Genomic DNA, 14103 nt, shown 5'->3' with positions numbered 1-14103 from the left:
AATATTATCCTGACAGGTTAAACATGGAAAACTTAGTGAAACTGATTCACGAAGATACTTTCAACAGCTCATTGATGGAGTGGAATATTGTCACACCAAGGGTGTTTACCATCGAGATTTGAAGGTCTTCCATGCATTGAAATTTTGAATACCATCCTGCATTTGATTGCATTTAAGTTCTTTTACATTTTCTTCTACCATGCACAGCCTGAAAACCTTCTCCTTGATTCACAAGGAAATCTCAAAATTTCAGACTTCGGCCTCAGTGCGCTGCCAGCGCAAGTAATATTCCAACCTTTATGTCCTAATTAGATTTTGTTTGATAAATGTTTCCTTACTGACGCAATGCCTTGCTTTATTTATTGCCTTACAGGGTGTTAGGCTTCTCCGAACTACTTGTGGTACTCCAAATTATGTCGCACCAGAGGTACTCAATGGAAAATTTCAGAATACAAATCCTCAAAGAAACACAGGTAACAACAATCATCCTTCTGTCTAAAAGTAAAAGTTAATACTAGAATACAAATCCTCAAAGAAACACAGGTAACAACAATCATCCTTCTGTCTAAAAGTAAAAGTTAATACTGCTAATGAAGCAATAAGATTGGATAGTGGAGCTCTTATTGTATGGATTGGTACGCAATTTCTTAGTGCCATACCTTCTGTCTTTTCCCCATTATAGTAGTCATTTAGTTTCTACTTGTTTTAGCTTGTCGCTTGCTTGTCTTGTACTATGTGAATTCTCATGTATATTCTAATTTATAGTAATAAGCATTAAAATACTATTATAATAAAAAACAATCATATCCCAACACTGCACTAAAATAAAGTTGATAAAATTCAGAAAAGGCTAGGATTCTCATACTATGGGATCCCAATATCCCATCATTGCTAAAGAATGGGATTGGCTATCTAATTTGTCGCTTGCTTGTCTTGTACTATGTGAATTCTCATTTGATCACGATCAACAATCATCCATACTTTTTAGTTTGTCGCTTGCTTGTCTTGTACTATGTGAATTCTCATATCGAACTTGATTATGTTCTTTTTTTTTATTGAAGCATTGTGAAACCAAGGCCTGGACATGTTCTGTTGCTTATAATGTTTGTGATTCTAGATGTATGATTTTATAGAAAAAGTTCTTTTATTATTTTTGTTGTGATAAATTACTGGAAATATGGAAGGGTAGCGTTAAATTGTCATTAAATCTCTTGTAACTGGTGTTAAGACTATGAATTAGGACATTATTATGTGATTTAGGTTATTGACCATGCAATTTAATATTTTGCAACCTTAGGACGACACTCCAAGTTCCCCTATAACAAAAAGACTCTAGCGCAATTAGATGAGAGGGGAGATAGAACGTTTTGTTATGAAGTCAAATTCACAATTTGCTTCTGATCATTAAGTAAAATTATGGATGGATTAATTCCTAAGGGTCAGAAAAGGCCAAATCAAACTTAGTAGTGACGTTGACACATAACACATGACTAGATTAATTTCTCCTCCAGTGAATTTGGTAAAACACATGACTAGATTAATTTCTCCTCCAGTGAATTTGGTAACTCTTGGTGCTGTGCATTGAGGACGAATGAAGATTTGCCATAAGTTTTTTATCCTGCATTTTCTTTGGATATTTTAGCTGATAATGCTTATATTTGCCACTAATGTCAACATCAGATTCTTGAAGACATATTGGTTCTTCATCGTTTATTTTTTTCTCATTGTGCTTAAACACAATTTATCCTCATTTATATGCAAACTGTTTACACGTTTTGGCTTGCATTTATTTGCTTATGGACATAACCTTTGCACTTTTACTTGAAACTTTAAGAAAAATTATATTTTTGAGGTATTAAGTATGAGGTGCATAATGTTATTGAGTAACTAAAAATAGATACAAGTTACTAAGAACTTTTTGAAACAAATGCTATAAGTCTGTAAGCCACATTTTGGTTTAGTGGAAGTCTGAAATAAGCTAGAAAATTGCACAAAATGATGTGATTATAATTCAGAAATTTTGTTCACTCAGGTTCTTACAGCACAGGTGAAGAGTGTTGAGGACCATGGCTACATTCTTCATTTTGGAGTCCCATTGTTCACTGGGTTTCTCCCTAGGAGTGGTCAAGGTATGGAAAATTACCATGTACGGGTTTCCCTAATGATTACTGGTTATTTCCATTTTTCACCCATATTCATCTCCTAAAATTTTCTCCCTCTCTATCTTGTAATTTGCAACTTATCCTCTTTATTGTTTGTCCTCAGATTGAGGTGATTGTAGGAAAAATATTTCTCCTAAAGACATTATAATTAACAGATATCAGTGGTCAAGAGAGGGAACATTTTAATAATGAAAATTAACAGAGATAAGGTTCTGAATGGCAGATTTTAGTTATATTTGTTATTAAGAATTGGGCACATTTTGTTATTAAGAATTGGGCACATTTCTATGTATTAAACAAAGAAACAAAAAACACCTATTTTATGAAAAAAAAATTCCTCTAACATCCACTTTGTCACAATTTTGGATGCTGGTATTTATACATGCATACTATATATGTTTGCAGTACATCATCTATTTTTAAATTTAAATTTTGATAATGTGTTTACATGTGCTAATCTTCAGTATACAATAGCAATGATGGGATATGGTCCTGAAGACAGAAGTGCAGTGTTGGAATTAACCTACAACCATGTAGTGAAGGAATATGACAAAGACAATGCATATGCACAGGTAATCCTTGTTTCCTTCTACAAATGACCAGTGTAAGATTTAGGATCTGTTATATTCAGATGTAAACAGTTACATCGCATACTTCTTATGGATACTTTACTGACACAGTCTTTTCCTTTGCGTTAATGTGTTTACATGTGCTAATCTTCAGTATACAATAGCAATGATGGGATATGGTCCTGAAGACAGAAGTGCAGTGTTGGAATTAACCTACAACCATGGAGTGAAGGAATATGACAAAGACAATGCATATGCACAGGTAATCCTTGTTTCCTTCTACAAATGACCAGTGTAAGATTTAGGATCTATTATATTCAGATGTAAACAGTTACATCGCATACTTCTTATGGATACTTTACCGACACAGTCTTTTCCTTTGCGTCACCAATTTTTTATTATGCCGGAATGTGGTGCACTTAGGATTTTTATGGTTGGCAATCGCTATGGTAATTCAGAAAATCACCTTGTCAACCACGCACTTTAAGAAGTTTTCTCAGAATAAGAACAAAAAGACAGAAATTACTCCACTTCAGCTACCCCCACACCCACCCCCTAAAAAAATCAAAATAAAAACTATATGCTCATTAAACTCCCCTACTCTTCCGCTTCAACTCCAACAGCATAACCAGCCTACTCCAATAAACACTCATTAACTTCCACATTAACTACTTGCAGAGCTACATGAACTCATATAATTTTGATCTTTCAGACCTTGTGCCCCCTAATATCTTATCTCACCTTCTCCACTCATTTACAATCACAAATCTAAATCCTAGATATGGCCCCAAAGATTCTTAACAAAAAAACCTCAATGTTTCTGGCTAATCCACGATTATAAACCAGATAGTTTGAAGCACTAAATATAGGATATTTATGACATTCTTACTATCTAAAATAAACATTGGATATTTTTCACACTCTTACTATCTAAAACAAGCATAAACTGTTTATTGTTTCTTTCATATTAAAAGAAGAAACGTTGTTGACTACATATTGGGAAAAAATTGTTCCAAATGAAGGAAACTAAAATATGTCAAAAGTAGAAATTATTTTTTCCTCCTTCATTCCGGCATTTGCAATCAGAAAAAAATATAAGAAAAGTTGTGTCATATATTGATTTCAAATTTAAAAGCCTATTCTATATGCCTAATGAAGTTTTTATTTTATTTTATTCAGGTAACCAACAAATGAGAGTCCATGAAAATTCTAGATTCAATCTATCATCCAATTATAGTGTTCTCACTCCTCAACCTGGCACATGATTTATCTATCATCCCCTAAACTCTTGTAATGCTACAACAAACCTGGCACATGATTTATCTATGCAAGACATATCAAACAATTTTCTATTTATCTGCAACCTTCAAGCCTTTTGCTTTACTCAATTACTCATCACGATCACGATCACGATCGCACCATTTATTTTCTTTTGAGAAAAACACATGACAAGTTAAACAATGTAATGAAGATATGATGATTTTTTATTGAATTATTGCTTTGATACAGTGACAATTTCATCTGGGCAGCACTCATTACTCTCATTTATGAAGATTTAGTTTGGCGTGTCACCCATAATAGTGTTTGATCTTTTTTATGAAGTTTCCTTTAGAGAGGTGTTGTTTACAAAAATGACCGGGAACCTAAATCTGAGCAATCATATAATGGGATTTTGGAATGCTTGCTGACCAAGTAGAATCTAATGACATCATAGATTGCAACAATGACTGAAAGAAATTCATTTTTTTGGTTGTCTATTAAAGTCCTCAAGAGTACTATTTATTCTAATACTTTCTCGCATAAGGTTTACAGGTTTTGGCACATTGCTTTCTCTATAATAAGCTGAAATTTACTTTAGGGAATGCCTTCTTAAGTGTGCGATTTGCTCAAGTTTTAGGTTCAATGATTCTTTTCATACAAGTGGAATTATATCTCCTTGTTCATAGTTATGCATTTTTCTTATATTCTATGCCAGCATATGGAATTTATTTGTTGGCAGACTGATTTGCTATATGGTGAGGTTTTTGCATATGTTTCTTGTGTTTTACTTACATTTTAGTTTGTTACGGTTAAGCTAGGAGAATTCAAACTAGGAGAGTTACTGGACTCACCTCCCCCAGGACTGGATGAAACAATTGCAATCTCAAAGGTATGATATTTTAGTCAAGCTGTTAAACAGAGATTGTTTTGTTTATTTTATTTTATTTTATTGGCAGAAAATTGAGTTTTTTATGCCTGTCAGATTTTTTTCTAGGTTATGCAATTTGTTGAATCACAAGAATACAATATTTTTAGTCGTATAGTATGTGTTTGGATCTGCACCATCATGGCTCTTATGGCTAAGGTACCTGTTTGCTGCATTTGACATAATCCTACTTGTTTTCATGTGTTCATGTAATTTAAATGTGAGTATATAATTTCAAATACAACACCTTTTGATCTTATACCCTCCTGGCATCACAAGCGAGGTCGGCATGATATATATAGCTCTGGCCTACATCAAGGTACCAAAAATGTTTCATTTTAGATTGAGTTTCTTCTATTTGCTATCATGAGGGAATGACTTCATCCTTTGGTTTTTGGTAATGACAAGCCTTTGAAAAATACTTCATTAGGATGCCAAACAAGTGGAACTTCTCTTTCGATTATTTCTATGCAGCTATCATTGCTCTTGGAAATTACGTGCCAAGTATGTATCTGATATTTTCACAATCTGTGTGGTTGTATTGGTGTTCTCTAATCCCTAAGATTGTCTTCTTGTTGGCAGGGAGTGCTCTTGATATAGTTGTGAATGTATTCCTCTAAAAAAACAGATTGCCAATGTTTTATGAATTATTGATTAAATGTGTTTGCTTTCAGCTGGGTGCTCATCTCAAAACGCCTTATTTTATGAAACGTGATAACAGTGAACTTATTTGCATTTCTTGTTTGGTTATGTTCACCGTCTAAAACCTACTATAATACTTCTACAGACATTTGTTTAAAACCTACAGGGGTTTCTACTTTCAGGATTATTTATGTTGTAATAAATATTATTTGTTTGAAACATGGATTAAATTAAATAAATCATAATGAAATGAATCAATAATAAAATAATAAATTTAAAAATTTACCACGTGCATGGCACGTGCAATCCAACTAGTGCATTAAAAAAAAGAAAGAAAGACAGAGATACCTGCAGATTTGTTTGGCAATATATTAATGTGTCGTCCAATTGCCTGCCACTATTTTTACCTTTCAAGGCGTCTGATGTGATCCCAATAATCTTAATTAAGCGTTAAACGAGTTTCCTTTCCTTATTGGGAATTCCATGACGCATTCGCCAAGACGACTTTGGCTCACAACAAGAATTTTCTACTATATATAAAAAAAATGATTTTGTTGGAAGAGAAATCTATCCTTGGTCTACGAGCTAGAGCAAAGAAGGGGGCCGTCACCATCCACAAAAGAAACCACAAATCATTTTATTCCATTACTTGCGAATGTCTTTGCCGGCCGACCTCTCTTAATTAAGACACAAAGTTTATGATAAACTATCTTATTGTGGGTGTATCCTCTTACTGTGGCCACGTAGCGATACCCATTAGGCTCCCACGATTCATTTACAAGAAAACCTTTTATATATACTAGATTTTATGCGCGTGCAATGCACGTGGTTAAATATTGTTATTAGGCATTTTTTTGGTTTATTTTCTTACTAAAATTTATTCCTTAGTTACACTTTGATAATTTTCGCTCACTTTAATTTAAGTATTTTTGGTTTATTTTCTTACTAAAACTTATTTCTCGATTACACTTTGATTATTTATTTATTTATTTAATGTTTGTTTGAATAGGCTACACACAGTTTAAATTTTTATGCTGATAGTTGAATTGTCAGGAGATAAATATAATCTAAATCCAATTTAAATTTTTATTTCATTTGGATCGGCATGAAACGAAGCTTGACCTAAGGAAGTATAGTGTTATGAAAGTGAAAACACTTGAAAAAATAATATTATAAAAGGAATATGAATAATTAAGTCAACGAGCCAAGATGATTGATTTGAAGTGGGCTAAAATGACAAAAAATAGTTAATGAATAAAATCATAAACTAAAGATTAATGCTAACTCTAGTACACTTTTATATGATAAAAGCATCCACATATGCGTATGAAAGCACTAAAAGTAGTTTATGAAAATCTCTTCTAAAGATTCCTAATTTTACTAAAAAAATTAAACTATTCTATAACAATTCACAAAATATTATCTTTTGTTGCTTCTATTTTATTTTTTATTGAGTCAAGACCAATCATTTTTCATCTTTATCTTTTTCCTGAGCAATACTAGAGTAGTGTCTTCATCGTTTACATTGACTGTGATATGAGGCTGGAGCATGTTATCTATCCTTGGGCTCGTTCAACTTTTGTCTTCTCGTCTAAATTCTCAAAGAAGTTGAATATATTTCTTATGTTCAACAAAAAGTTCTGACAATACGGACTTTGATTTTTGAAAAAATTGTGTCAAGATCCCAAATTTCAAAAGTCAATGTGCCCCAACCACTTATACTTTTTGTAATGTGCTCCATCCCCTAAAATTTAGAAAAAATGTTCCCAAGCCCCTCCAGCTCATGATTAGCTAATATTCCACCTAAACTCCCAATTTTACCCATCTTCTCTTTCTCCTTCTTCTTCTCCTTAATCATCCTCCTGTTGCGCGAGGCGGAAGCCAACAATCAAACCAACTATGTGCTTTGAGAAACCAAACCTAACGAACGCCGAGAGAAGGCTAAACAATCCAAATATAACGGCACAAATCCAAACACAATAGTTTAACGTGGTTCGGCAAGTTGCCTACGTCCACGGGGCAAGGGGGATGTGGTTTTTACTAATAGAGAAAGAGAGTACAAACTGAGATTACAAATCACTCAAAGCAATAAACTAATCTCACCAACAAACCTCTTAATCTCTCCAAATAAAACCCTAAACAAATAGCTCAGAAAAATACCTCTTTTCTGTGCTCCAAATATCTCCCCAACAATCACCAATTAAAGCCAAGGAAACCCTAAAAATATGTCTCTATTTATAACAAAACACAATCCCAAACTGATTGGGATTTTAAAAACGAGTCTGCCACACCCTGGTGTGGCACACACCACACCCATGACAAACAAGGCAGATTCTGCCACACCAGGGTGTGGCAGACACCGCACCCATGGCAGACATGGCAGATTTTGCCACACTCATGGCAGACACCACACCAAGGTGTGGTGGAGCCTATTTTGCTTATTCTTCACGTTTTTCTCAATTCCTTCCTCAATTCCTTCGCCGTTTTCACACCTCCTTCCTCCTTCCTCCCCGACGATCCTCTTCCACCAGCGATACTCCACCGGCAATCCTTTTCCACCAGCGATCCTCCACCGGCGATCCTCTTGCACGTCTCCTTCTCCTTCCTCATCCTCTCCTCCCTCATCCTTCTTCCTCCCCGGTGATCCTCCAGTCCGTCGCCGACTCTGTATAGGCTCCACCGAAACCGACTCAATCTCTCCTCCCCAGCGATCCTCCAGTTCCCCGGCAATCCTCCTTTCTCATTTCTCATTCTTTCCTTCCTCATTCTCTCCTCCCTCATCCTCCTTCCTCGTCTCCTTTCTCATTCTCTCCTTTCTCAATCCCATCACTCAATCCCAAATCCGACTCCCTCCAATCTCCACTATACTGGAGTTTCCCCCTAGCTCCTCGCCCAAAGAAATTTATGAAAAATCCGTTCTGTCTTCAAGCCCCATGGAAAAGGACTAGGTGATTATGTTTTGTTCATTAGAAGCAACCGGCCAACGTGTATATCTAACCGAGATGTTAAGTGAATTAATTTTTGTTTAAAATTTTATTATACCTAGGTCATTTTTGTTGGCTTAAAAATTATATGTAGTTTGTACATGATGCGTTGATAATTGAGAAATAAAAACCTACATACAAAAATGCTCATTTAAAATAATGGATGTATAAATATGATTCTCATGTGTGAACATTCTCATTTAACATGTTAACTGTAATATGTAGCATGTTAACCTTAATTGGTAAAAATTGATAACTATATTTAGTAAACTATTAACTATAATCCATCATATGTTAACTGTTATTTATAATCTGTTAACTAACACGCTTATCTTGTTAACTATTATTCATTATCTGTTAACTGTTATTTATAAACTGTTAACTATAATCAATTATATGTTAACTGTTATTTATAATCTGTTAACTGTTATCATTTAATGTGTATATAACTTGAAAATTTTAGCTATATATATGAACTATAACCAGGGTGTGATATATAAATGTTGTACAAATTTGCTGCCGCATTAATATGTTAACTGTGTTTCTTTAAAGTAAAATGTAAAATGCAGCGGTTCTATATCACGCTTATGTGTGAACGTTCTCATTTAACATGTTAACATGTTGTTTGTGGAAAAATTCGATGTAAAAGAAATGAAAGAAAAATTGATTTGTATTCTCTCAAAATCGATTACAATTAGATTTCCTGATTACAAAAGAGAAGAGAATGATTTGGATTCTCCCCTTTGTTTAAAACTGTGTTCTTCACGGTGGCGATGGAGTGCCTCCCTCGAATGCTCGCGTCGAGTTTGCTCTCCGTTGACGATGCGATCGTTTTGCTTCACTGGAACGATGTCTTCTCCTCACGATTCGATGCTGTGGAGAACTTGCGTGGCAAGTTTGAGAACTCTGAACGAGTTTAGAATAACTCTGTGAAAGAGTTGATTTTAACCGAAGATCGGTTAACAAGCCAAGGCTAGAAGAAAGCTCCGGTGGTCGATCGTTGCTGAGGATGAACGTCGATCTCTCCCTCGCTGCCAAGCCAAAAGATCTCCTCTTCGCTGCTGAAAAGAGGATCAATCCGAGCCAAGAAATTCCAACCATTAACTCAGTTGAGTTTTCTCATTTTTATAGGGGATTAAGGGGGTGTAACCGCTCCTTAAATCACTCCTAAGTGGGGTGTAACCGCCCCCAAATCGTGGAAAACGGTTTTAGAACCGTTCAGCTCATGTTGAATGAGTCAAACAACGCCCAAGTTGGCGTTCAGAACCCCAACTCCACGTTTTAGACTGGAGACGCGGAGTTGGGCACCCGCTGGGTGTTAAAAAAAACGTGAAGGCCGCCCGCGTTTGGTTTGCTGAGGATTGGAAACGCGGGGGTCGCCTGTGTTTTGGTTGTTGAAGCTTGGAAACACGGGGGTCGTCTGCGTTTCAAGAATTGGAACGCGGAGATGACTTCCGCGTTTAGAAGGGGCTAGTTGACTTGTAGCCTCTTCTGTAGAGCGTTGTAAAGACCATTGTTGAATGATCTTTGTCTTGGCTCCTTGAAAATATGAGAGTTATCAGATTGTAACTCCCAATGTTGATTGTGAAGGCTGTTGAACTGGAGCTTTCATCGGTTGTTGTGAAGGTTATTAGATTGTAACCTTCATCGATCTACGTGAAAGTCTTCGAATTATAGCCTTCTGGAAGTCGTCAGATCATAACTTCCATCATCGGTGTTTGATGGGGGATCAGCTATCTATTTTGATTTTTAGACAGCCTACACATGTTAACCTTAATTGGTAAATTGATAACTATATTTAGTAAACTATTAACTATAATCCATTATCTGTTAACGAACACTCTTATCCTGTTAACTATTAATTATTATCTGTTAATTGTTATTGTTAAACTATTAACTATAATCCATTATTTGTTAACTGTTATTAGTAATCTATTAACTAACCCTCTTATCTTGTTAACTATTAATTATTTATCTGTTAAAATGTTATTTGTAAACTGTTAACTGACTGAGAATGTTCACATTAATATGTTAACTGTTAACTATCCTGTTAACTGTATTTCTTTATCTAAAAATAGATTACAAATAACCGTTAACAGATAATTGATTATACTTAACAGTTTACAAATAACAGTTATAGATAATTGATTATAGTTAACAGTTTATAAATAACAGTTAATAGATAATGAATAATAGTTAACATGATAAGTGTGTTAGTTAACAGATTACAAATAACAGTTAACATATAATGGATTATAGTTAACAGTTTACTGAATATAGTTATCAAATTTTACCAATTAAGGTTAACATGCTACGTATTATAGTTAACATGTTAAATAAGAACGTTCACACATGAGCGTCATATTTATGCATCCATTATTTTAAATGAACATTTTTGTATGTAGGCTTTTATTTCTCAGTTATTAATGCATCATGTACAAACTATATATAATTTTCAAGCCAACAAAAATGGCCTATGTATAATAACATTTTAAACGAAAACCAATTCACTCAACATCTCGGCTAGATATACACGTAGACCGGTTGCTTTCAATGAACAAAGCATAATCACACAATTCTTTTCCATGGGGCTTGAAGACAAAACGATTTTTTCATAAATTTCATCGAGCGAGGAGCTAGGGGAAACTCCAGTATAGTGGAGATTAGAGAGAGTCGGATTTGGGATTGAGTGATGGGATTGAGAAAGGAGAGAATGAGAAAGGAGACGAGGAAGGAGGAAGGAGGATGAGGGAGGAGAGAATGAGTAAGGAGAGAATGAGGAAGGAGGATCGCCGGGGGAGGAGAGATTGAGTCGATTTTGGTGGAGCCTATACAGAGTCGGCGATGGACTGGGGGATCGCCAGGGAGGAAGGAGGAAGGAGGATGAGGGAGGAGAGAATGAGAAAGGAGAAGGAGAAGAGGATGAGGAAGGAGAAGGAGACAAGGAAGAGGATCGCTGGTGGAGTATCGCCGGTGGAAGAGGATTGCCGGTGGAGGATCGCCGGGGAGGAAGGAGGATGAGGAAGGAGAAGGAGAATGAGAAAGAGAAGAAGGGTAAAATTGAGATTTTAGGTGGAATATTGGCTAATCATGAGCTGGAGGGGCTTGGGCATATTTTTTTTCAAATTTTAGGAGTTGCATCATATTACAAAAAATATGAGGGGCTCGGGCACATTAACTTTTGAAATTTGGGGCCTTGACACAACTTTCCTTGATTTTTTTCCTATTTCAATAAGAATAAATGTTAATTTCATATATATGAAAATTTTTGCATTTTTTATTTATTACTTAAATAAGGTTAGGAGCTACCTCTTTTTTCTCCGCAATGAATTCTTCTATTGTGCATCCAATAAGAATTTTTATTGTGTCCTAATATTACCTTTGCTCTGTCTGTGTCATTTTCTGTGAGGATCTGAACTAAATACATTACATTTTTCCATTGTCAATTTACTTTAGATTATAATATTAACATTTAATTTTGATATATTGATTTCATGAAGAATGGATATCACTTAAACTTGGTACTACATCATCGACGATTCTACAACATTTATCATTTGGACACTTATTATAAACATCTCTATCTACTTTCTTGTTGCACCCTTTGTAACCACTTCTCAATCTATTATAAATGGTAGTTATCATTGTCTTAAAGATGCGCTACTGTGTCTGTATATTGGTAAAATATTCGTAGGTAGAGTAGGTTTTCTAAGATCATACCTCTTTCGAATTTTATAATGGTTGTATATATTAGTAATTTGAATTTCTGTTGTATTTATAAAGATCCTTAATGGAGATGCTTTTGTCTTGACAGCTTACTCTGAAAGAGTGCTGCATACCCGCTCAGGCCATGGGGTCTAAGAGGAAGAAGAAGAAGAAGACGGCTTCCAAGGGTCGTCCCCGAGCCGAGGGTAGTGTACAGGAGATCTTCGCTCTAGGAGATGAGGTAGCTCAGGCCGTACCCCGGCAGGTTGAGGCCGTACGCGGGCAAATTAGTAGGGCTTCGGTCCAACAACTTTCCTAACTCTACTCGGCAGTGTAAAGGTGGAGGGTGATTCTCCACATCCGGTACCTGAGCATGAGGCTGGAGATATCCATGTCGTGGAGCCGACAAGAAGTGGGAAACCAATCGGAGTTGGAGCTGAAGGAGGAGCACCGACCAAGCTGGGAGAGGACCTCAGGTCTTCTAGGAGAACCGGAAAAGAGCCGGTCATTGATGAGTCGGTCGCTGAGGTACAGGAGCCGGTTGTTGAGGAGCATTTGGGTCTTCTAGCTTTAGACCTTTCTTAGAACACTCCTTCCTCGTGGGATCAACACTTGTATGTTATACACATAAGTTATGCACTTGCTATGTTTTATTTAGAACACATCAATATGTGAGTATAGTTTCATATTAGATATGTTAAGAAAAAGTTACGAGTTTAAAATAGGGGTTGAGACAAGCTATACCTTTTGGGTTAAAATTAATTCATATTTTCTGTTTTAATCAAATACTTAAATCATTCCTTTTCTAGCCTATTTACCTCAAGTTTTATTTCTATTTTTCAAACTTAACCACCTTCAAAAAGAATTTTTTTTTTCTATAAACCCAAAGTTTAACACCCATTTATTTTCTAGATCCGCACACTTCCAAAATCATCATTAAGACACAAAATATTCAATCGAACTATTTTTAAACCCGGCCACATTACATTCTAACAGTTTTGTATTTGATGTTAATTGTGGTATTTTATTATTACTTGCTAAATTTTTTGTAAGTGGATAGGCATATGATGTATTTTAAAAACCAAATGCGTAAATTATTATTTTCTCACGACGTTATTACTGAGGCATCGCGTCGGTCAATTTTTCTCGTATAAATAGAGAGCAAACGACAAAAAAAACCCGCAGGACGTATTAAGTGGCACATGCGTACAAAAAGGGGCGAGATCTAGACAAAAGCAGACCCAAATACAGTACGCATATTCTCTTTTATCAGACACGAGGATGAGGATGCAGGTGCGCCTCATTCGAGCAACACAACACGAGTCCTATTAGGACCGAATGACCTCACATAACAGCTTGGTTCAGCCCCCTACCACGTTTTGGATCGATATATATAGCTGCTTTCAGATATGAAAGTTTAATTTCAGTATTTCAAAGACAAATATATATAACTTTTCATTATAGCTTTCAGATCCATACTACTGAACATTTGGAAATAAACCAACCTATATAGCCTTGTACTTTATATTTATTTAATTGTTATTATTTTTTGAAGAAAGGTTTGGACCCGATATTTATTTATAGTAAAAAAAAAAAACAAAATTTAGAAAGCCTTGTAGCTTTTAGGATGAGTCAAAATTTTAATTTTAGAATTTTTCTCCCCCTTTTTGCATCATTAATGAAACTGTTCATTGTTTCTTTACATGTTTGTTATCCTATTGGGTTGTGTCGGTAAGTACTTGTATTAACGAAACGTAGGAGGGCTTGTCCTAACTGTTTCATGAATAAAAAACATGACCTCAAATATATTGGGTTCTTTTTTCTCTTTCCTATCCTTTTGCTTGGGCCACACCTTG

The 14103-nt window shown here is 35.3% G+C and overlaps 1 protein-coding gene across 5 annotated transcripts; it reads left to right on the top strand.

Annotated features, from left to right (window-relative positions):
• LOC109841404 lies at window positions 386-5645 on the top strand. Of its 5 annotated transcripts, none has more exons than XM_020410360.1 (9): window positions 386-473; window positions 2033-2129; window positions 2627-2734; window positions 2886-2993; window positions 4806-4880; window positions 4986-5075; window positions 5196-5235; window positions 5347-5420; window positions 5499-5645. In XM_020410360.1, the coding sequence occupies exons 2-9, from the start codon at window positions 2067-2069 to the stop codon at window positions 5514-5516; spliced, it is 576 nt and encodes a 191-aa protein (XP_020265949.1). In that variant the 5' UTR covers window positions 386-473; window positions 2033-2066; the 3' UTR covers window positions 5517-5645. The 5 variants fall into 5 exon arrangements, with proteins under 5 accessions (XP_020265949.1, XP_020265947.1, XP_020265945.1 ...); XM_020410358.1 differs by having other exon boundaries at window positions 5325-5420; XM_020410356.1 differs by having other exon boundaries at window positions 5325-5645.

This window comes from Asparagus officinalis, chromosome 5 (genome assembly GCF_001876935.1).
Source record: "Asparagus officinalis chromosome 5, Aspof.V1, whole genome shotgun sequence".
NCBI lineage: Eukaryota > Viridiplantae > Streptophyta > Magnoliopsida > Asparagales > Asparagaceae > Asparagus > Asparagus officinalis.
This window is presented reverse-complemented; position numbering and strand designations above follow the sequence as displayed.

Excerpts from the sequence above, each read along its gene's own strand:
- LOC109841404 (XM_020410356.1), top strand. The coding sequence starts at position 2,067 with ATGGCTACATTCTTCATTTTGGAGTCCCATTGTTCACTGGGTTTCTCC. Across the intron at positions 2,130-2,626 it reads TCTCCCTAGGAGTGGTCAAG|TATACAATAGCAATGATGGG; the intron begins GTATGGAAAATT and ends GCTAATCTTCAG. Across the intron at positions 4,881-4,985 it reads AAACAATTGCAATCTCAAAG|GTTATGCAATTTGTTGAATC; the intron begins GTATGATATTTT and ends ATTTTTTTCTAG.